Genomic DNA, 22673 nt, shown 5'->3' on the forward strand with positions numbered 1-22673 from the left:
GTGCTGATTTTTTTTTTTATCAGAAAGAATCCGAAATGTGTACAGCTATTGAACCACGTCCACAAATAGGCACTTTATTTAATTTAATTTCTTCATTCCATCAGCAACTAGGCACAGGATAAATCATTGGGGCACAACTTTTAAACAGTGAGCCCTGCACTTTAATCTTCCGGAGAGAGTACAAATCGATATCCTCATTTCTCTACCAGTTTTTAAGGTGCAGAGAAGATGGGAACCACCTTACTCACCAGCTGTGGCCTTCAATGGAGATATAATCACCAACAAATAGTTCCTGACAACCATCTGCTTAGTCATTCACAAGAAAGCTTCCCATCAAGAGCTAAAATAACAGCAGAATCCAGAAAGAATGGCTTTCCTGATGGAGAAAATGAGAAATCCGCCGGGTTTTTGAAGAGAAGGTCAGTTTTGGTTTCTGGGGTTTCTTTGGTTTCAACTTCAGTTTTGGGATCTGCAGGAGAAGGGCTGGCAGTTGTGAAACAAGGCCTTTTAGCAGGAAGAATACCTGGCTTATCTGAACCTGACGACCAAGGTCGGTTTTCTCAGTTCTGCTTCCGCATGGCCATTTGAGTTCTAGATCTCTCTCTCTCTCTCTCTCCCCCTCCCCCCATGTAAACAACAATATGCAACAGTTGGTAATAAGGCTAATTGAATTGAGCATATGTAATATAACCTGCAGTCCCAAATTCAAATTTAGCATCTCGGGTAAATTCCACACGTAGCATGAAGCCATACAAAGAATGCTAACTTAACGAAACTCCTATGAGCTGCATTTCTTCCATCCTTTCTTGATTGTGTATGAATGGTAAACTTCGTTATGCAAAACATGCTCAGACAGGTTGGAGGACATACCGCAGGCCAGATGACAAGTCTGGGGGGCATGGTGTTGGATGGAGTCCAATCATCCCTTATCTTTTTTCTGTGCCTCAAGGTTGGGAAGAGGTGACTTTCTACTCTGAAGAACTGAACGCCAGATTTCTTACTTCAAATTTAAGTCTTTCAACTGATTTAAAATTATTGTTTTTAGTTTGTATGCTTTCACTGAATCAGCTTGTTTACTAACAGGTTCCAGTATCAATAGCAGATCTTGGTGGCACAGAAATCGATTTGAGATTTGGCAGCTCTAAGGAAGGACGCCTTTTTGTCATTGTAGCTCCTGTTCTCAGATTTGCAGATAGTGAGTTCCAACCCCCTTAGCATTCATTCCACTGGGTGCTTCCTAACTTAACATCCCCCCACCCCACCCCACCCCCTTCTCTCTCAACCATGCTAGTATGCAGTCTCCATGATTTCAATTATTCCGGTTAACCTGTGATTTATACAGATCTAGGTGAAAATGCTACAATCGAACAAATTGGACCTCCAGAGAAAGTAATTAACGCTTTTGGGCCAGAAGTAATTGGAGAGAATGTAGAAGGGAAGGTTCTAAGCATGAATGTAGAAGAACATTCTGGAAGAAGATATTACCAGTACGAGCTAGAGCCACCTCATGCACTGATCACTGCAACTGCAGCGGGAAATCGCCTCTACTTGTTCAATGTCACTGGGAATGGTGAGGAGATAATACTACATTTATGCATATCTTGTTATAAAGCTTAAAAATAATGAGCTAAATTATACCCTACATAATTTTTGCAGGTCTTCAGTGGAAGAGGCACTACCAGGATCTGAAGAGGATAGCAGACTCCTTTCGAGTTGTCTAGGCATGCTCTTTTCTAGATTTAAGATAGCCAAGGAGCAGTCAGCATTTTTCACCAACATTGTAATTTTCAACAAGAAAAACAGTTACAATAGTGTATTTACAGAACAATTGAGTTCCACGTATTATCTTACGCAAAGGAACTTTGGGAAAAGCTCTGTAGAGGTTGCAACAAAAAAGAGTGCATTTAAGGCACGGCTGAATTATTTTACACAAAATAAACTATGATCTATATGATCTAATCTTCAAGAAAAGCTCTCCTGATGTTATCTGGAAGTTGATTGATGCATACACAAGCAGAATACTTAAGCAGAGAGCACTAGAGCTGCTGTGTTGCATCTTCTACTGACAACCATTTGCCAAACCTTTGCCTTCACAAGTCTATCATGAATCCAGGGGATGGGGTCCCTATCTAATCAAAAAGCAGAGCAGAAGAATCGCCATATATTGCCCACATTCTTCTTCAAGTGAACCTCCTTTTGTCCTATTTATAGTGACAAGAGGGTAGTGCAACAATGTCACTGGAAACTTCACCCGGATGCCTAACCAGTAAACCAGATATTTTATTGGTTCCTGTAAACCATGGATTCAATCTTTAATGGTAACAGTGACCTAGATCAGATATGAAACTGTTCTGTATTTTCAAGCATAAGTGAGCTGCGTCCAGAAGTCTTTTGAAGCCCCCTATCCGCCATGACCATACTCACCCTTCCAGCCTTCTCCCAGCAACCAGAACCAGCATATATGTTCAACAACAAAGCATAATGAGGATCATTTCCAGAATCAACACTAGAATCCGATGTGCAAACATCTTCTACCACCTGCTCCACCATATCATTATCCATATGAATTCGACAAGCTCCAAGGAAAGCACCCCAAACCGTATCATTTGGTTTCATTGGCATACTCTTGATCACATGATAAGCATCCTGTATTCTTCCTGCTCGCCCCAAAAGATCAACCAGACAGCCATAGTGCTTGATACTTGCTGACAACCCGTATCTCTTCATCTTAGAAAAAAATTCCAAACCACCTTCTACAAATCCCCCATGGACACAAGCCGAGAGAACAGACAGAAAGGTTATTTCGTTAGGCTTCTCATTTGACTCTTCCATTCTCCCGAAGAACTCTAGAGCCTCTTTGGTTTTCCCATGAACGGCAAAGCCTGATATCATAGAATTCCAACAGGCATTATTTTTATTGGCCATTCGTTCAAAGATCAATCGTGCACCAGTTAAATCCCCACATTTCGAATACATATCCACTAACGCATTCACAACAAACTCATTAAGCTTCATCCCTTTCGCACATATCATCTTATGCACATCTTTACCAACATCCAGTAGACTCAACTGGGCACAGGCAGATAAAACACCCACTGCTGTAACTTCATCAGGCTCATAACCCTCATCTTGCATCTTCCCAAAGGCATCCAAAGCTTCCTCACAAAACCCATTATGCGAGTAACCACAAATCAAAGAATTCCAGTTCACCAAGTTCCTAACTGGAACACGATCAAAAATAGCCCTCGCCTCCTTAACATTACCTATCCTACAATACCCTGAAATCATGGACGACCAGACAAAGAAATTCCTCTGAGGCATGCCTTCAAAAAGCAATCTTGCAGCTTCCATCTCTCCTTTGCTCGCATACCCATCAATCATCACAGTCCACGTCGCCACATTTTTCAATTCAAATGGTACCTCATTGAACGTACGCCTAGCGGCAACCATATCTCCACTTCTGGCAAACCCATCTATCATTTCAATCCAAGAAACCGCATTTCTAGTCGACATTTTGTCAAACAAAACTGATGCTGATTTCATGTCCCCATTCTTAACATACCCACTAATCATGGCATTCCATGTCACAACATTTCTCTCAGGCATATACTCAAACAGCTTACGCGAATCGGGTATATCACCACATTTTGCATACATAGAAACCAATGATGTCCCAATATGTACATTATAATCTACTCCGTGCTTTATTGCTTCACTGTGCAAAGATTTCCCACAATTCAGCACGGAAACATAAGCACAAGCTTTAAGGACTAAAGGTACTAATCCCAAAAAGTACACTCCTTTGCTGCGGATTTGATTGTATAAAACAATAGCTTCTTTGTATGATCCATTAGAGACGTGTTTTCTTATACAGGAAGACCAACTGGGGTTTGTTGTTGCAAGGCAAGGTTCAGAGTTGTGATATTTGTAGTATTGAATTTGTTTTTGAGGATACTGTATGATTTCTTGTGGTATAAAGTTGTTTTCTTCATGGCTTGTGCACATAGGGCTAGTGTAATTTTGGAGTTGTTCCAAACAGGAAATGAGAGACTTAGCACCCTTGTCTTTCCTAAGCTACTGGGACATCATTGATAAGACCTTCAAGGTTGGAAATTTTTCTCTGGGAATCCTAATTCTTTACAAAAATAAGCCTTCAAGTTTCAAAAGTTTCCAATTTGATCCCATTTCCTTACAAAATTACACCTTCAACCTTAGATTTTTCACTAATGAAATGCAAATCTTCTTACCTTAAATGACCATTTCTTTTAGTCAAGATTTTTTGTTTTACAGAATTGCTCTATCAACTGCCTCGTATGTTTTTGATTTGTTTTAATTATGCAAGTGCCGCTGATGAAGTATAATTTCCTAATAATTCTTGTTTGGAATAATTGCATTTCAAATGGATTTGATGAAATCTTTTTATTTTTATATATTTTCAAAAAATATTTTAAAAAATAATCATAATTTCAAAAATCTTTTTAAAATCCAAAAACCACCGCTTGAGGGCAGATTGCCAAATTGTAATAACTAAGATTGGAGGTTAGGCTAAGACCGCAAGCCAACTAATTTTCTTTTTACAAAAAAAATAATTCAACAAATATTGTCCATAAATTTTGCATAAAACTTTGCAACAAGCAGTTAGCCGAACCAAATCTTCTTTAACATAAAAAGGATGATGAGAAAATGCAAATATTTAAAAAAAAGAGTAAGAAAAATATGAACATGATGTTCACTCAATTGAGTTTAATCAACTTAGTTTATTTATTAATATAATTAAAAAAAGTAAAAACAGTAAATAAATTGAGTTAAATAAAAAATTTAATAATGATTTGTAAAAAATAAATATTTTTCAATATTATAGAAATATATAATATTTTTAAAAAGTTTTTATAATCTTATTTGATAACAAAATAAAAATAAATAAAAACCTGATAATTTATTATAATTGAAAATTAAAAAAATTAAAAATTTAATTTTTAATAAATTAAATATTAAAAAATAAAATTAAAATAAAAAAACTCAACTTAAATCCACTCTAGTTAATTTATTAAATTCAAACATAGTAATGATACTAAAAAATAAAAAAACTCAACTTAAATCCACTCAAGTTAATTTATTAAATTCAAACATAATGATACTAGAATAAACTGTGGCCATGGTTACGTCTTTTTGAGTAAGCATTGTGATGTTAATCTATAACAGATGTTCCAATCAAATATAGAATTGAAATGTGGAAAAGATGCAATTGGATTTCCTGTCTGGGGTTAATAATTCAACAAATATTGTCCAGAACTTTTGCATAAAATCCTGAAAATTCCTGTCGGTAATGGATTCAAGTCCACTTAGCTTTCATATTCTTCTTTACCATGAAACCTTAGGATGGGTGTTTTTCATATATCATTCATAGTTTTGATGATTAGGCCTAGATTTGTAGGCTTCCACTCTACTCGAATCGATCCAAAGGGGCCTCTCGCCAGACCTGTGCCAACCGTCAGTGCTAATTTTATTCGTCTCTTTAATTACTTCTTGAATAAACATGAAAATCCTTTCACTAAAGAGTAAAGACAAGTCCCTCGAGAGAGATTTAATCATTTCCTGAAGTCTAATATAAGGTGCTTGTTTATCGGAAGATAGTGGAGGTCATGCTCCAGTGCGAGGCGATGTCAAAATTGAAAACTGTGTGCTATATTATACGCGGCTGGCTGCTTATTTTCCAGAATAGAGCTGTGTAATTACCGACCAGTAGCGTTCAAATCACTGGATCAAATTTTAAGAAATTTAAATGAATAATAAAATTCGATCATCATGAAAGATGTAACAAGGAACTTCAAATTATCCACAAGCCAATTCTGTGAAAGAGAAAGTGGGGGTTGATTACTTGATTCGCATATGATGTGATGGATAATGGTCGTTTGCATCGATTACTCTGTTTCCCAGTTCTCGTGTAACCCTTCTACTTAAATATGGATACGGCATCTATTGGCGATGTGCGTTTGGAAATCAAAGCATCCATGGTTGGTCCTCAAAAGGAAAGCAGGAATTCCATTATCTGCCCAAAACATATGGAAATTATGTTGATATGTTTTAATTGATTTAATAAATTTAAAAATAATCTGAATAACCAAAAAAAATATAATATAATTTTCAAAAAATTTCATCTTGTTCATACTGTTGTCAAAAATAAAATTTGTGGAAGTATTTGGTGGCTCTATCAATTTGGTGGAATCAACCATGGAGTTTGAGCTGTTGGGTTTTCTTTTCTGGTCTGATCATAGGAATTGCAGTCTAGGATCATTGCTCTGATACCTTGTTAGAATTCGTAAAATTCCATATGAATTTCCTTTGAACTAAACAACAGAATATACAAGGGGATATATTTTTACAATATACATGGCTAAAATAATGGTTATTTTAGGGATTTGATGCAGGAGCATCAATATCTATATCTATATCTATATATATAATTGTTATTATTATAAAATATAAAAATAATCTCACAGTTAGGCAAGCAGGTAAAAGGATTGGTTCCATTGCATTTTGCAGAACCTCTTGTTCCAAATCTCTGACAGTAAGTACACTTAATTAACGATCTGCCAATGTCGACCGCTGGGAATGCAATGATTATCGCTTATGGAAATTAAACCTGAGAAAGTTTTTTTTTTTGAAAAGTGAATTTTTAGAAAAGTAAATTCTAAAAAAGTAAATTCCAGAAAAAATGAATTCCTGAAAAGTAAAGTATTTTTCGATATTTGGTAATATTATGAAAAATAAACTGGAAAACACTTTCCAGTGTTTGGTTATGTCATGGAAAATGAAGTGGAAAATAATTTATTAATATTTTATTTTTCTCAAGTTTATTAAAATAATAAGAAATAAATTTTACAAATTAAAAAGTTGAATAATAATGAAATTAAAAAAAAAATTCATAAATTATCTCAAATAAAATAAATAATAATCAAAATAATAAAGATCAAATCTAAAAAAAAAGATGAAGAAATTAAAATAATAATAATTAACATTTCATAAAGTATTTCAAATAAAATAAATAACAATCAAAAGAACGAGGACCAAATTTGATAGAAAAAATTTTCAATAAAAAACTAATAGGAGAAAAGCAAATAACAATTATAAAAATGAGGACCAAAGTAAATATAAAAATTAAATTTTAAGAAATGAAATTGAAAAATAAATATTCAAAACAAAATATATATATAGCAATCAAAAGTTTGAGGATCAAATTTGATATAATCAGCAAATAATGATATTTCTAAACTTTTCACAACTTCCGGAAAGTGTTTTCCTCTCAAATTTTTCAGGAAAACACTTTCCTGAAAATCAAGCCAAATTTTCCTTTGACTGGAAAGTGTTTTCTTTTTATCAACTTTCCTAACAGCAAACAAACACAAGAAAGTTTGGAAAGTGATTTCTCAGAAATCACTTTCTGCAAAATAAACACAAGAAAGTTTGGAAAGTGTTTTTCCAGAAATCACTTTCCAGAAAACAAACGCAGCTAAAAAGGAAAACACTTTCCTGAAAACTAAGTAAAAAATTTTTTTGACTAAAAAATATTTTCGTTGACCATAAAGTGTTTTCCGTTAACTAGAAAGTGTTTTTTGTTGACCGAAAAATATTTTCTATTGATCAACTTTTTTAATAACAAATAAATACAAGAAAATTTAAAAAATAATTTTTTAAAAACTGTTTTTTAAAAAATTAATGTAAAACAAATCAAGTCTCATCATGAAACTAGACATCGCCAAAATGGGTGCCGCGTGGAGCCCATTACCATTGATGTCTCAATCAATCATCAAATTGATCTCTTCCTCCAGATTTACGGTGGCTAGAGTGCTTGTAAACATTTTGTCCGTAGGAGAATGGATTTTGTTGGTGGCGCACATGGTCTGTCGTCCTCACGAGACTTCAAGTTCATTTTTTATTATTATGATCAAGAACACGTTTCTCTATACATTTTCTTTTGAATGTATAAGATTATTTAAAGTTATAGAGATAAGTTTATTTTATATTTTTATTTTTTTGAATTTTAGAGATATTATTTTTGCATATGATATTGTTGAAAAATAATAATATTAATTAGATCTTGGATCTTATATTCTAATAATTTAAATACTATGAAGGCCTGGAGGTGGATTTCTCCACCAGCTCATATTGCCCCCAAAGTAGCAACATAATCGGAGGCGACTTTGTTGCCTTCCAGTAAATTGTCTTTACTCCTAAGTTCCGAGAACGGTTTAGATAAAAGCTGATGATTAAGTTTAGCGTGCATGGTGATTTTATAACAATACTTTTTAATTAGAAAAATATCAAAATTATCTACACATATTTCATTAAAATCATAAAAACATAAAGTATAAATTATTAATTTAATATTTTTTAATTAAAAAATAATTTTAAAAAACCGAGACTAATTTGTTAGAGTGACAGTGCATTATGTGTAAATTTGCAATTGGTGGGACTGGCCGGTCCAACTATGAATCTAGCAGGTCAGGATTATTGGAACTTGCATTATCAGCCAGTCACTTTCTGGCATGACATGATTATAGTTTTTGGTGTTTCTTTTGTAGCCTAGTGTGAATTAATTAGCCCTGAAAATAACATTTTCCCATGGTTTCGTATTAAATTAATCAGAATTATGATCGTATCCTGTACATTTATGGTGAGTTATTAATTTGGATACTAATTAACGAAGGTTTTTGCTCTGAAAAAAGAGACGGTGGGTTTCTGAACCAATACAAAATTGTAGAACGAAATTGTATAAGTTACAGATCAGTTCATAAACCAGATATTTCATATTTGCAATTTATGACACAGTTGTCCTCAACTTCATCGGTGATCGCCATGCCTGGATCCGTCCAGCTAAGCAACAAATATATCATATCACAATACAAAAAAGGAAAAGAGAGAGAGAGATCTTTCGCAATGGTGATGGGTTTTTTTATGAGCCAATGGAGCTCTTTGAAACCGCAATGAAAAACAACAGGTCACCTTTCCATGTTTATTACTACATTTATTTATTGACAGATTTCAAAAGGGACAAAATCTACGCTGTGCTGTATTGTATACCCGCTTTAATTTTTGAATGAGGGTAGCCCACGCAAAATTAAGAAGAACAGTTTTAATTATCCAGTCATGGTGAGGAGCAAGTTTTTTAATCGAAAGTTGGAGTTCTTTCAGCACAAGGATAAACATTGATCTAGTACACAAGTATTCTTCATCTATCCTACATGCTATCAGGAAAGGGAACCGAAACAACCAACCATCCACTGCTGCCATCTCCCAAAATCAGTGACAGTTTAAGCCATGCCTCCGCTGGTGGCTGTCCTGATTATCTTGAATAGAGCTGCTAAAAAAGAAAAAAACATGATCAACGACTAGGAAATTTTCGGTTTCTCACAATAGAAATACGCAAGCACACAACATCACTGTTCTTGTTAATAGAAGTCATGGGACGGTGTAATAGCGAAGGTATTATGTTTTAGTATCCAGGAGATTTTCACTATATTGTAAATATTCCGCTGTATTTGTTTTGCAATATTTCCTTCTTTAGCTCTTGATCATGACGCTAATTAAACTTGTGTACACACACACACACCTGAATGAATTGAGTCGAAACCAGTCTGGACTATTTTTTTTAGTTCTTGAGTTAGCCATCCTTTGTTGTGTTCTTGTAGAATAGCAGAGGATGTTGTAAATTTGGTTTTAAAATATTACAAGTGAGTATATTTAAGGTCAAATTAAATATGAAGTCTACTTATATTTTGAGTAAAGGCTTGTTGAAAATTGCTCTCCAATTTAAGTACTTTAACATAATATATTAATATGCTTAAAACTATTTGTAAGTGAATGAAGAATTAATTTCAAAAACCCTTTGCATGCTTAACATATATGCACAAAGCATGTTCATGTTTGTCATTAATTTGAAAACTCTCAATCATTCTTGGCAATTGGCATTTAAAGCTCATATATGCACATAAGCTCAGTTTTCGTTCATTTAATAGGTTCATAACCGATTGGTTGGGTTTGCTCCTTTACAAAGACAACTCTTTTACCAAATGAAACTTCCACTATATGTATGGATCAGAGAAAAGCGATTAGTAGAATAATTAAGCTCAAGAAATGAATTGAATTAATTGTAAAACATCAAAGGGCCTCTCGTGAACCTTGACCTACACCTTATAAGCAGCAGCTAATAATTAACATACGATTGTCCACCTTTTAGTCGCATCATGAATCTATGAAAATCAGCAGCCTAGATATATTCCATCTTAAGTTTTAGGTGGTGGATTTTTACTGGCTAACTCTAAAAAAGATTTTTTAATTTGTTAAAATAAAAGGGTTGATTTTGATAAAAATTAAAAAAATATTAAAATCATCAAGTGTGGTTAAGTTGGCCAGGTAAGTTAAGTTCACCTAGTTCAATCTAGTTTAATCATATTAAATTTAAATTAATGCAAAATAAAAATGCTACGCTGCAATTCATTAATGAATTACGAGGTCAACTCAGTTGGCTTTAATAATCATATGATATTGTGGCATACTTACATGCAATTTGTTTTTTTCAACCGTTAAGATATATAAATAAATGTCTGTTTTATTAGATCTTACACATCGTATTCGCATACAAATAAGTGTATTCAATGCAAATTACTTTCATGCACATGGTTCTTGAATTTGAACAGATCCATGAATATATAAATAATAAGATAAAACACAACTAAGAAAACATATATATATTTTACTTTTTCAAATTACGTACAAAGATACGGGATATACAATAGAAGGAGCATATTTCTGCCAACTTCTATGGTCCACTAATGTGTACCCTAATTCACATGGTTTAACTGTCAACAAGCTACTATTTTCTGCTGCAATAATAATGATGACGCTAACACTCCATTGAAATGCCTCTCCAAAACAGGCTGAAAGATTGACCGGCAATTTCCACCACCTATTTCCTTTCCTATTGGCACTCAACCTTGTAATAGTATCAGTTCCCCGGTGTCGACCAAGAAGGGTAAAAAAACATTGTAGTAAAAAGAGTAGCATTTCATTTCATTTCATCAGTTAGGTCGGCAGGAGCAGAATAGCAGATAGCGCCCAGTAGACTGTGTTTAGGGGTCTTGCACATGTCATGTCTAATTGCACACAGTGGCTAACCTCCGGCTAGTTCTTGTCATGGTGGTTTCCTGGTTTTTTCTTTTTTTTTTACTTTAATCTTGCTCTGCATCTTAATTTACGAAAGCTCACTCAAGATTTTGATACGTAAGATTGCTGTCATGCATGCATCATACATGAATTAATTCATGAAAGCTCGCTCAAGATTTTGATACGTAAGATTGATGTCATGTATGCATCATTATAACAAAAGCTAAAATAATTTTAACCGTTCTCATTCATATGTTACCGTGGATTTTTTTAATAAAATTAATTTAAGTCCTATAGACTGTGTTTAGAGCATTGATGGTGATTTGTTTTTTAAGATTTTTTTATTAATTTCATTTTTTATATTTTGATTCTGGATTGACAATTATTATTATTTTTTATTTTATTTATATGATGTTGAGTTATGATTTTTTTTATTCTTTAAAATATATCATTAATGTTTAAGCATTATTTTTTTATACAGTAAAAAAATTAGTTTAGCTCACAGCAAAAAGTAGGCCAACTATTTAGTACATGAACTAACAGAGAAGAGGAATTTATTGTTCCCCTCCTAGCTCCTTTTTTTTTATTTAAGATTTGATATTTTTTTAATTTTATATTTTAATATTAGGCTTTCATATCCGAGTCTAATGACTCAAGATATAAATTTAGTGGATTAACTTAGTTTTTTAAAATTTTTAAAGTATAATAAAATGATCTTAATAGACTCTAATCAAGGTTTTTAAAACTAGAAAACATGGGTATTTATCTTTTCATTTTCTTAAAAACAGTAAAATGATAAGTTTACAATTTAAATAAAAATAAATAAATAATATCTAGTAGTCTATTGGTATTTTCACTTTGGTTTTCATGTTATTACCAGGTTCATTAAGCGTAATTTCATCTTTTTACACCAATTTTATATTATTTAAATGAAAAAAATTATTGGCGTGGGCGACTTACCTGCTGATGGTTCGCAGGGATCCACGAACTTTGGATAACACACGTGATGTCTTTTAGTGGTAAAAAAATGCATTTCTTTTATGTCATTAAATGCATCACCATGTTCTCTTTTTGTTGTGAGGTGCATGTTAACTTTGTTGAGGTGGTTTATCGTTGATGGGGACTCTCTCTTTCTCCTATCGTTGATGGGGATTCTTTCTCTCTCTCTTTCTCGTCCCTTGAATATTACAAGTGAATCCTTTTTATTGTTGATATTTTAAATTTGATCCTTATTCTTTTGATTGTTGATTTTAATTCTTGATTTTTTTGTAAAAATTATATTTGTTTTCAATTTAATCGTTCAATCCTAATTTGTTGTATGTTGTTTTTTTCAATTTAGTCTTTATTTTTTTTTATTTCTCTTCCTTATCCTTTTTGTAAAAATTTTATTGATTTTCAATTTCATCATTCAATCAAAATCTATTGTAAATTATGTCTTTCAATTTGGTTCTTATTCTTTTGATTTTTTTTTATTCAAATTGTTTTTATTTTCAATTTCACTCTCCAATAAAAAATTTATAGTAGACTTCTTCAATGGATGATAAGATAAAAATCGGTAATTTATTGGTCAATAAAATTATAATGCCATATTAAAATATTTTTAATTCCAAAACTTAACTTAGTAGACGAAGCTTTAAAAAATAATTTATATTATTAACTTTTCGTGTATACACAACGGGGACTGTTTTCATGATGAAATGAGAGGAAAATATCATTTGAGGAATCATTATTGCGTTAAAGAAACAACGCTTTAGCTGCGGAATGGACGTTGTTATTAAAAATCATTGGGGATAAGTTAATTATGCTAGTTGACTTCTACAAATATCGAAGAAACTCAAGCTGCATTGTATATATGGTGGCCGTCCTCACTGGCTCAGCAAATTAAGGAGGCCGGCTAGTTGTGGAAAGAGCTGAAGTTGCATGATTATGGCAATCGGGATAATACTGGGTGGAACTTTAAGTTTTGCTGTTTAAGACAAATTAAAGAGAAACTGTGATTAAATCTTCCAAGAATAATAATAATAATAATAATAATAATAATAAAAGAAGAAGTTCGTGTAAAATCAAATCAAATTTATGTCCTTTTTTACCATTCAGCCGCCTAATACATTAATCTTTTCTTCAAATGGTTTTTGCCTTCACGAGACAGTCACTTCTTCACCTTATCCCCACCTGCAAACACTGGCCTCAAATGTGTGATTTACTGTATAAATCCCTTATGCACAGCTAAGTATAATTAGCACAAACAGTTATTACAAACACTCGTTAAATTTTTGAAGGAGAAAGGGGTGTTAGGTTTTTTAATGCTATCATTGACACTGGCTTTTGAACCGTAATGATAAATCTATGAGTATAATTAACAGAAACAAACTCATATTCCAAAAAAAAAGAGTTGGTTTTATTGCGTATGACCTTTGTTAACCCATCTCATGTCATTTTCATCCTCCATAAGCAACGCCCATTAATTAATGTCAGCACCCGGTATTGCCCGGTCGGTAAGAGACCAACGGAGCAAAACAAAAGTACTGCCTAGCTAGCGGTTATTTTCTTGTTTCTATCCTATAAAACCCAATTGCTTCTAGCTAGCTCAAAGAATCTCATTTCCATTTCCTAACAAGTCTTCTATTTCTTTGTAACAATTGTTAGGTTTAGATAAGGTTTCGAAGATCGAAGACAATGGAGATCGCGCATTTCTTATTTGGAATCTTTGGTGGGTTCTTTTTAATTCATCAATCAACTTTCTTTTGCTCTTGGTTTTCTTCTTCTTCTTCTTCTTCTTGTTTCCTGAAGAAGTTGCAAACTTACTGTTCTTAGTGTTTTTTTTTGTTTTTTTTCTTTCCAGACGGACTAAGACTAATTAGCTGTTTCTCTCTGTTTCTTTCTCATCTGTAACAGGAAATGCCACTGCATTGTTTCTCTTCTTGGCTCCAACGTATGCACCGGACTTGTTCATTTAGCCCTCTCTCTTTCTCTCTCTCTCTCTCTCTCTCTCTATTAGGTTAAGCTAAAGCTAATGTGTATTTATGGATAATTTGTCGATAGGATCACGTTCAGGAGGATCATAAGAAGCAAGTCTACAGAGCTGTTTTCCGGCATTCCATATGTAATGACCTTGCTCAACTGCCTCCTTTCTGCCTGGTGTGTGCTTCTCGTCTCTTCAACTACTTATTTTCTTTTCGAATTGTGCTGTTTTACGCTTTCCAGGACAGTATTTTGGTTTAGCTTTAGAAGGGTAATCCTGTCAACTAATTGCTTTTGTTTATCAAGAATAACCCAAAAGGAAAAAGATCTAGCCATCTTCGGTATATCCTCAAACCAAATGATATTTGAAGCAAACCAGTGCTGATGTTTTTCTTCCTGCTATGTTTTTTAATTAATAGTCTGTTAGTACTGTTTTGCGGCTTAATTTACTATATATTCTGGTATATATTAGACACAACGAACAAAGCATCGTACTGCTGCCTTTTCTTCTATTTTCTCCCTTTGATTGATGATTTAGCTGATTTCTAGCTAATCAGGATCTATTAAGTTTGTTGGATCAACTTGAGTTTTTTGCATGTTAATTCGGGTAGGTGCATCTTTTATTTCCGGTTACGTTAATTTTGTCGCCTCGCCACCCGTTAATTGCTGATATTGTACTCTGTGGCAGGTATGGAATGCCTTTTGTGTCTAAGAACAACATTCTGGTGTCAACAATCAATGGAACTGGCGCGTTAATTGAGGCAATTTATGTCTTGACCTTCATCATCTATGCACCGAAGAAGGATAAGGCGAAGTTCATTGGCCTCCTCACGGTTGTGCTCACCACTTTTGCTGGCGTGGCCTTGGTGTCCCTTGTCGTTCTTCATGGCAAATCCAGGGAGATATTCTGTGGCTTTGCTGCTGCTATTTTCTCAATCATCATGTATGGCTCCCCTCTGTCTATTATGGTACGTCAATTTACTCTAATTTTCTTCACGGTATATTTGCTGTTCCTGGCCGAGAAAAGAGAATCATATTCCTTATAATTTGACAAGCTAGCTCCTTTATTATTATAGTTTTGAGCGTGTGCATGTGTAATTTAGTATTAATTGACTGCTGACGTTCTGTAGTGTGGGACATGGTTTACTTTCTCCAGAAAATCAGAAAACTGATGGTTTTGTTTCTCATGCCAGTCAAAGTGTATTTTATAAGCTGCGAATAATATCGCTTCTTCGTCGTTTTCTCATTTGGAAGGGGAGATACAACCTGTGTGTAGGATAATATTGTATTGTATGAAGTATAATATTTTAATTAAGCACGTGGTACCAACCCTTTATATATAAAAGGTTTTTCTACGAAGTTATACATGCAGTGCCCTTTTTTGTTAGATAATTATTTTATGTGATTTTTCTTGTACTTGCAGAGGACAGTGATTAAAACGAAGAGCGTGGAGTATATGCCATTCTTCTTGTCTCTTTTTGTCTTCTTATGTGGCACTTCCTGGTTTGTCTTTGGGCTACTTGGTAGTGACCTTTTTGTTGCTGTAAGTAAATTTTAGTTATCCCTATTAATCAAATTACTGATCACGTTAGACTAGCATGCCCAGTGGGGTTCAATGTTGCAAAAATCTCATCGTTTTATTTTACTGGAAATATGCATGTCGTGCCATATATCTGTTACAGGTCCCGAATGGAGTTGGCTGTGGTCTAGGGGCATTGCAGCTGATCTTGTACTTCATCTACCGGAACAACAAGGGAGAAGCCAAGAAGCCCGCCCTCCCTGTTCAATCAATGCAGATGGGTATCGCAAAACTCCACCAAGAGAAGCAATTGGTTTCCAATGGATCCCATGTTGATAAGGTGTAAATGACTTCAATATTGCGCGTGCAAGCTTAATTTATAAGACACTGGGACTGCCTCGATCCTAGTTTACTTGACAAGCGCGATGTTACCTAGTTTGCTGCATGCAAGTTTGATCACTTGTCTTTGTTCTCTTCGAAATCCTCTTGTATTTTCTCTCTCCAAATAATTACAACGCCAACTTAAATGTTGATGCTATAGTAACGAAAAGTAGCGCGCTTTCTGTGGGTGTTTTGATGGGTTATCATGTGCTTGAGACTACCTCTTTGTCAATTTCTGTTAATTCCGAATGGATGCAACACGCTATGGTCCCGGAAATTGCTTTAACTGCAACGGTGCAATTTCTCTCTAATATGTGTCATTTCCTGGTAAAATGGATTGGGAAAGGACCCTTTTATTCTTTTTTTGTTTGTTATCTTTGTCCGTGAATGACCAAAAGATGTGTCATTTCCTATTGTTAATCGTCATGCTCTGTGTATGTTAGGCATCCGGTTGTAGCAAAATTATTCATCGGAAATTAATAAAGAAAAAAAACACTTTGTTCCTTTGTTTCTTTTGGTTCTTATTGCTCTGTTTTTTATTTGAAATATCCTATCGATGACTTCTTTAAATTTGATAGTGTTCATAGCACCAATAAATCATCTAATATTTTACAAGAAGAACCTAATTTTAATCAACATCTAGGTTTAATATTCTTAACTAAATTTAACTATCTTCTTTGATTAAAAGCTATGACAATTGCTCTTAATAAAAAATCAAAACTTGGTTATGTCAATGGTCATATTAAACCCCTCGATTATTCTTCACAAGCCTATCAAGCTTGGTAGTGCAAGAATTAACTTGTCATGTCCTGACTATTCAGCTTGTCCTGACTATTCAGCTTTATAGAGAATCATATTGCTAACATATTCAACTACTAAGAATCCTTATTAGAACTATGTCAGGCTATGAAAGAAATATATAGAAATCAAAACAATATAGGTCGTGTTTTTCAAATTACAAGGGATCTTTCTAAGATGTTGTAAGACAACAAAACTTATGTTCATATGCTTAGGATTCTAAAAGGTATATGGAGTGAACTTATATTGTATCGTCCTTACACTATTGATGCAACAATATTGAAGAAACAAAAAAGAAGGCAAGATTTTTCAATTGTTAACTATCTTGGTCCATACTATGAAGATCTTCGTAGTTGGATTCTTATGACTTTTGATCTTCCATCTCTTGCTAATGTGTGTGCTTTAATTTTACGAGAAGAAGTTTAAAGGAAAGTCATGAATCTGAAGTCTAAAATCTCTTTGTCAGAAACCCGTGCATATGTTATTAATTATCCGATGAGAAATGATAAACCTTACAAAGGGAAATGATCAAATTTAAAGTGTCATCATTTGTCATAATCATGGCCATCCTATCTAACGATGTTGGATCCTTCATTCAGAGCTAAAGCCTAATTTTAAAAAGAAGAAGAGACATCAAAAAGGATATGAACATAAGGCTCATGTTATTGCTTACTCCATTAATTTCCTTCCTAGTAATGTTATTTTTACCAATCCATCAGTTCTTTTTAATGACTTTGCTGCCTGTCTTCAAGAGAATGGGATATTGATAACTTTTGGTTTTGATTCCATAGCTCTTATTGGTAAGTTTGTTGTTTTCCTAGAAAACTCTGCTGAGTTATCACAAGAGAACAAGAGAATATTAAAGGGGTTTTGACTGCTTTTAAAACTACATTAGTAAGGAGTACATTATAATTTTTTAGTTATTGATTTAAATGTCACTGATCATATCACTAACAAAATGACTAGTCTAAATCATTTTAAAAAACTTTTACCGTATCCCATATATAAAGCTAAAAGAGCTAAGTATTTCTCTTTTTATTTTGCAATGTAAAATTATTATTTTACCCCTGAACAACATAAGTTTTGGGGGTAGTTTAGTAATTTTATAAGGGTTCAAATATCATTCTCAAATTCATGAGTCATTATAGTAATCTCATATTTTCATGGTATAGTGAAATTACTCAGTTATCCTTGAAACTTGTTTTCATTTAATTATTTTAAGGGGTATTATTAGTTTTTTTACTTTTTTAAAATATTAGAATTACTATATTAACCCTAAAATCAAATTTTCTAAGCTTTGTAATAAGGGGTGTTTTTGTCATTTACTATTGGTTTTCAAGTTATTATTAAGTTGGATTAAGAGAGATTCGATCTTTCTCTATTTAAAAAAAAAATATGTTGGCACATAGAACGAGCAAATATGTGGAACGGCTCTCCACTCTTTGAGTGATGCATGAGTTGTCATCCGATGGAAGAACACCAACTTCAGTCATGGTGTTTGAATATACACAACGTTTTTTTTTTTTGCATGGAGAGGCATGTATGGTGTTTTGAATGATGATTTGACTCCAACTGCCCTATTTTTTTCTTTTTCTTTTTCTTTTCTTTTTTTGTCTCTCTCCTCTATAATGAATTTCATGTTGGCCATTAAAAAATCAATTTCTCTTATTTTATGAAATTCTATATTTGGCACTCAATATTTTGATTTCTAAGTTTGATTCTTATTCTTTTTATTAAATTTTAATTTATTTTTAATTTCATCTTTGGATTCATAATTTTGATTTTTAATTTCTTCAAGTTTGTTCCTTATTGTATTGATAACCATAGAGAAAGCTAATAAATAAAAAATTATGTAGCTCGATTTGTGTTTTTGTTATTTACTATTGGTTTTTCAGTTATTATTAAGTTGGATTAAGAGAGATTCGATCTTTCTCTATTTTTTAAAAAAATATGTTGGCGCATAGCACGAGCAAATGTGTGAGACGGCTCTGCACTCTTTGAGTGATGCATGAGTTGTCATCCGATGGAAGAACACCAACTTCAACCATGGTGTTTGAATATACACAGTGCCCTTTTCCACATGGAGAGGCACATGTGGTATTTTGAAAGATGATTTGACTCCAGCCGCCCCATTTATTTCATTTTTTTTCCTTTTCTCTCTCTCTCCTCTACAAAATTCCATGTTGGCCATTAAAAAATTAATTTCTCTTATTTTATGAAATTTTATACTTGACCCTCAATATTTTGATTTCTAAGTTTGATTCTTGTTCCTTTTATCAAATTTTAATTTATTTTTAATTTCTTCAAGTTTGTTCCTGTTGTATTGATAACCACAGAGAAAGCTAATAAAAAAAATTATGTAGCCTGATTTCAAATCAACTCAATGTTAAAGGATTAAGTTGAAAAAAAAAGTAAGAGAAAAATAAACCGAGTTAACTTGGGTTAATCTTCCAAACCCAGATCAGGAGACCAAGATAACATTATAGAAACAAAAACTTATATATAAAAATTATAATTTTCAATCAACTTAAAGTTGAAAAATTAAATTGAAAAAAAATAATTTAAAAAAAAAGATAATAAAAACTCAAGTCAATAAAGTTTACCTGTAAAACTCCCAACTGAGTTCATAAGGCAGTGATAACCCCATAAAGAGAAAATCAAAAAATAATCATGAAGTTCAATTCTTAATCAACTTAATTTTAAAGGATGAAGTTAAGGAAAAACAATCAAAAACTAACAAAAACTAAATTGAGTCAACATACCTAACCTGTAAAACTTGTAGCTCGAGTTATAAAACCAAGAAACTCCATATAAAAAAAAATAAAAACTAATTGTGAAGCTCAATACCTAGTAAGCCTAATGTTAGAGGATAAAATTGAAAAAACAAATAAGTTTGGTATAAATAAGTTTAAAGGGCCAAAGTAAAAAAATAATATTGGCTTTTTATTGTTGTTTGTTACAATAAAAAGCCAAGAGCTTTTAGTATATGTTAATAATAAATATAAAAAGAAACACATAATACACATGCTATTTTATGTAGTGTTTAATAAATGTTACTTTTCAGAATGCTATTTTAGCTGATGTTTAATAAATGTTACAATGAAAAGCCAAGAGCTTTTTTTTATTTTTTTAATATTTATTATTGACATCAGCATATCAAAACGATCTAAAAAAAATTTATTTGAAGAAAAAAATTAAAAGTATGGTCACGCTACAATAACAAAAAAAAAAAGTCTCTTAAACACTTAATGAGTCATGCTCACTAACTTCTGGTTTTTTCTTTCTTTATGGTGACTATAAAAGTCATATTATGTAACTTTTACTAGATATTTGACCCGTGCTTCACTACAGTTCATAATGTTTAAAAAAAGAATATGGGTAGACAAGTAATTTTGATATATTTTTTTATATAAAAAAGTTCAAAGTGTAAATTTAAAAACTTATCTGGGCATCTAATCAAATAAATCAATAGTCATAAATGTAAATAAATAAAAAATTTATCAAAAATAACTAAAAGAAAAACTGAAAAATTTAAAAGATTGATATAAATCAAGATATTTAATCTCACAAAATAGGACATTCATCCATTTGTGTTTACTAAATTTTTTTTATTATAATCAATAAAAAATCATAGAAATAGAAAAACATATGAACCTGAGTAAATAAAATAAAAGAAAAAATATATTATGTAGGGCCAAACATATAAGAAATATGATTTCAAAATAAATATTTTTAAAAAATAAAGCTTAATTATATAAAATAAAAAAAAAATCAAAAATTAAATACAAAAAAAAAATATTTTTTTATTAAAAAAACTTCAATTTAAATAAGGCCTGAAAAACTTGTGGTCTAAGCCATAAAACCGAGACATGTTTGTATCTACTAAATTTCTTATATTAAAATCAATAAAAGATAATAGAAATAAAAACATATATGAAACTGAGTGAATAAGATAAAATGAAAAAAAATATATTATATAAGATAAGACATATTAGAAATATTATTTCAAAATAATTTTTTTAAATAAAGCTTATCTGTACAAATATAAAAAGAAATTCTTTAAAAATTAAATACAAAAAAAAAATTTGTCAAAAAATATATATATTAAAAAATGGCTTGAAAAACTCATAGCCTAAGTCATGAAATTGGAATAAATCAATACAAAAAAAATTAGGATAAAAACAAAACCAATCTTTTAAAAAAATGAAGTATGATAAAATCATAAAAAAAATGTAATAAAAAAATATAATCCCTAACCGTATCAACTCTTTAAAATTAGTGACATATGTCATCAGATTTGAGGCATGGCAAATGAAAAAACCATGAAACTCAATCCCCAACAAATCAAATGCCAAGGGATGAAACTGGAAAAACATTTATCACACACAAAAATTATAATTCAAAGAATAAGGATGAAAATAAAAATAAGAAATAAAATAGAGGGTATTAAAAAAATTTAATTGAAATGTCAAATTGCTAAGAAAAAAAACTTTAAGAAAATGAAAAGGAAATCAAAAGAATAAGAGCTAAATCAAAAAAAACAACATAAACTTTGATTAAATGATAAAATTGAATACAAAAAAACTTTAATATAAGAGATAAGGGGAAAAATCATAAATTAAAAGAATAAGGATCGAATTGGAGAAAACAATATATGACAAATTATAATTTAAGGACTAAATTGGAAACATAAAAAACTTTTTTAAAAGATCTAAGAACTAAAATAAGCAATAAAAAAAGGTCTAAAATTATAAAAGAGCCAAGGACTAAAATAAACAATACAAAACTAGAGCACTAAAATTTAAAAAAAAAAAAAAGAGGACAGACATGCAGCTTTCTATAAGGGAGAAATTTTAAGCCCTTAAGAATTAAATATATATATAAATAATAATAAATCAATTGGTTATATACAAAGTGAGGGATTGTTTTGGAAATTTAATAAGGACCTATAGACTAAATTGGTTTCAATTAAGGTACCAAATGATAATAAGAGTTTGAAGAAATAGCTAAAATAATAATTTAAAAGAATGGAGGGGTAAAATTATAATAAAAAAAAATCAACTCTTTTGTCCAACACTAAAAGGCCAATTACATAACCATGGAGAAGACAAGAAGATTTTCTTAAGTTTTTGCATTTTCTCTTACAAAAATTATTAAGAAAAAGGTGCTTTGTTGGGGTAGGAACGGGTTATAAGGGAGAAAAAGACCTAAACACCAAGAATAATGATATTTATAAAGACTTGATTAGCTACCTTGAGAGTCAAGATAGCAAATGATATTAATGGATTATATTGATATCGACATCACATGAAAATTAATTGACTATTATTAACATGAAAGCTAATAATATCAAAGGATTCTTGACATCAACATCACCAATGGATAAATTAAGATGTTAAAAAGATTAGTGATTCTAGAATATCTAATGATATCAGTAGACTCCATTGATACTGACATTACCTTGATATACGATTAGTCGATTCTAGATAAGGAAAATTGATGATGCCGATGAGATGTATTGGCATCTATGTAAGAGTTTCCATTAGATTTTAAAGCAAAAAAAAGAAATGTATTAGATTAGTTGTTCTCGAAAAACTAAAGGAGAGGGAATGTCTTGATATCAATACATTTTCATAATAAGAATTTAACTTCCTAAGGGAAGGAAGCAAATGATGTTAGTGATTTAGATTGATATTTTTTTTAAACCATTTGTTCTTAAATTATCGAGCAAAGATAAGGAAAAAAGGTATAGCAATATTAATTTCATTTCATATAGAATAGATATCAATTTACTTGCTTCATTATTTATAATGTTTTATTGCATTTTCTTTCAGGCCGTCTCATTCGTAAC

The 22673-nt window shown here is 31.8% G+C and overlaps 3 protein-coding genes across 3 annotated transcripts; 2 read left to right on the forward strand and 1 right to left on the reverse strand.

The window, feature by feature from the left end:
- Positions 1-85: 85 nt before the first annotated feature.
- On the forward strand, positions 86-1959 carry LOC105127703 (thylakoid lumenal protein (Mog1/PsbP/DUF1795-like photosystem II reaction center PsbP family protein)). Its single transcript, XM_011029083.1, has 5 exons — positions 86-550; positions 857-960; positions 1084-1195; positions 1343-1570; positions 1657-1959. Exons 1-5 carry the CDS (start codon positions 229-231, stop codon positions 1719-1721), a joined length of 831 nt encoding a protein of 276 aa, XP_011027385.1. The 5' UTR covers positions 86-228; the 3' UTR covers positions 1722-1959.
- Positions 1773-4098, reverse strand: LOC105127702 (Pentatricopeptide repeat (PPR-like) superfamily protein). Its single transcript, XM_011029082.1, has one exon. It carries the CDS (start codon positions 4003-4005, stop codon positions 2335-2337), a length of 1671 nt encoding a protein of 556 aa, XP_011027384.1. The 5' UTR covers positions 4006-4098; the 3' UTR covers positions 1773-2334.
- A 9676-nt stretch (positions 4099-13774) lies between these two features.
- Positions 13775-16315, forward strand: LOC105127704 (bidirectional sugar transporter SWEET1-like). Its single transcript, XM_011029085.1, has 6 exons — positions 13775-13873; positions 14059-14095; positions 14206-14301; positions 14813-15092; positions 15548-15667; positions 15807-16315. Exons 1-6 carry the CDS (start codon positions 13840-13842, stop codon positions 15987-15989), a joined length of 750 nt encoding a protein of 249 aa, XP_011027387.1. The 5' UTR covers positions 13775-13839; the 3' UTR covers positions 15990-16315.
- The last annotated feature ends 6358 nt before the right edge of the window (positions 16316-22673 follow it).

Source organism: Populus euphratica, unplaced genomic scaffold (genome assembly GCF_000495115.2).
Source record: "Populus euphratica unplaced genomic scaffold, PopEup_1.0 scaffold93.1, whole genome shotgun sequence".
Classification (NCBI taxonomy): Eukaryota; Viridiplantae; Streptophyta; class Magnoliopsida; order Malpighiales; family Salicaceae; genus Populus; species Populus euphratica.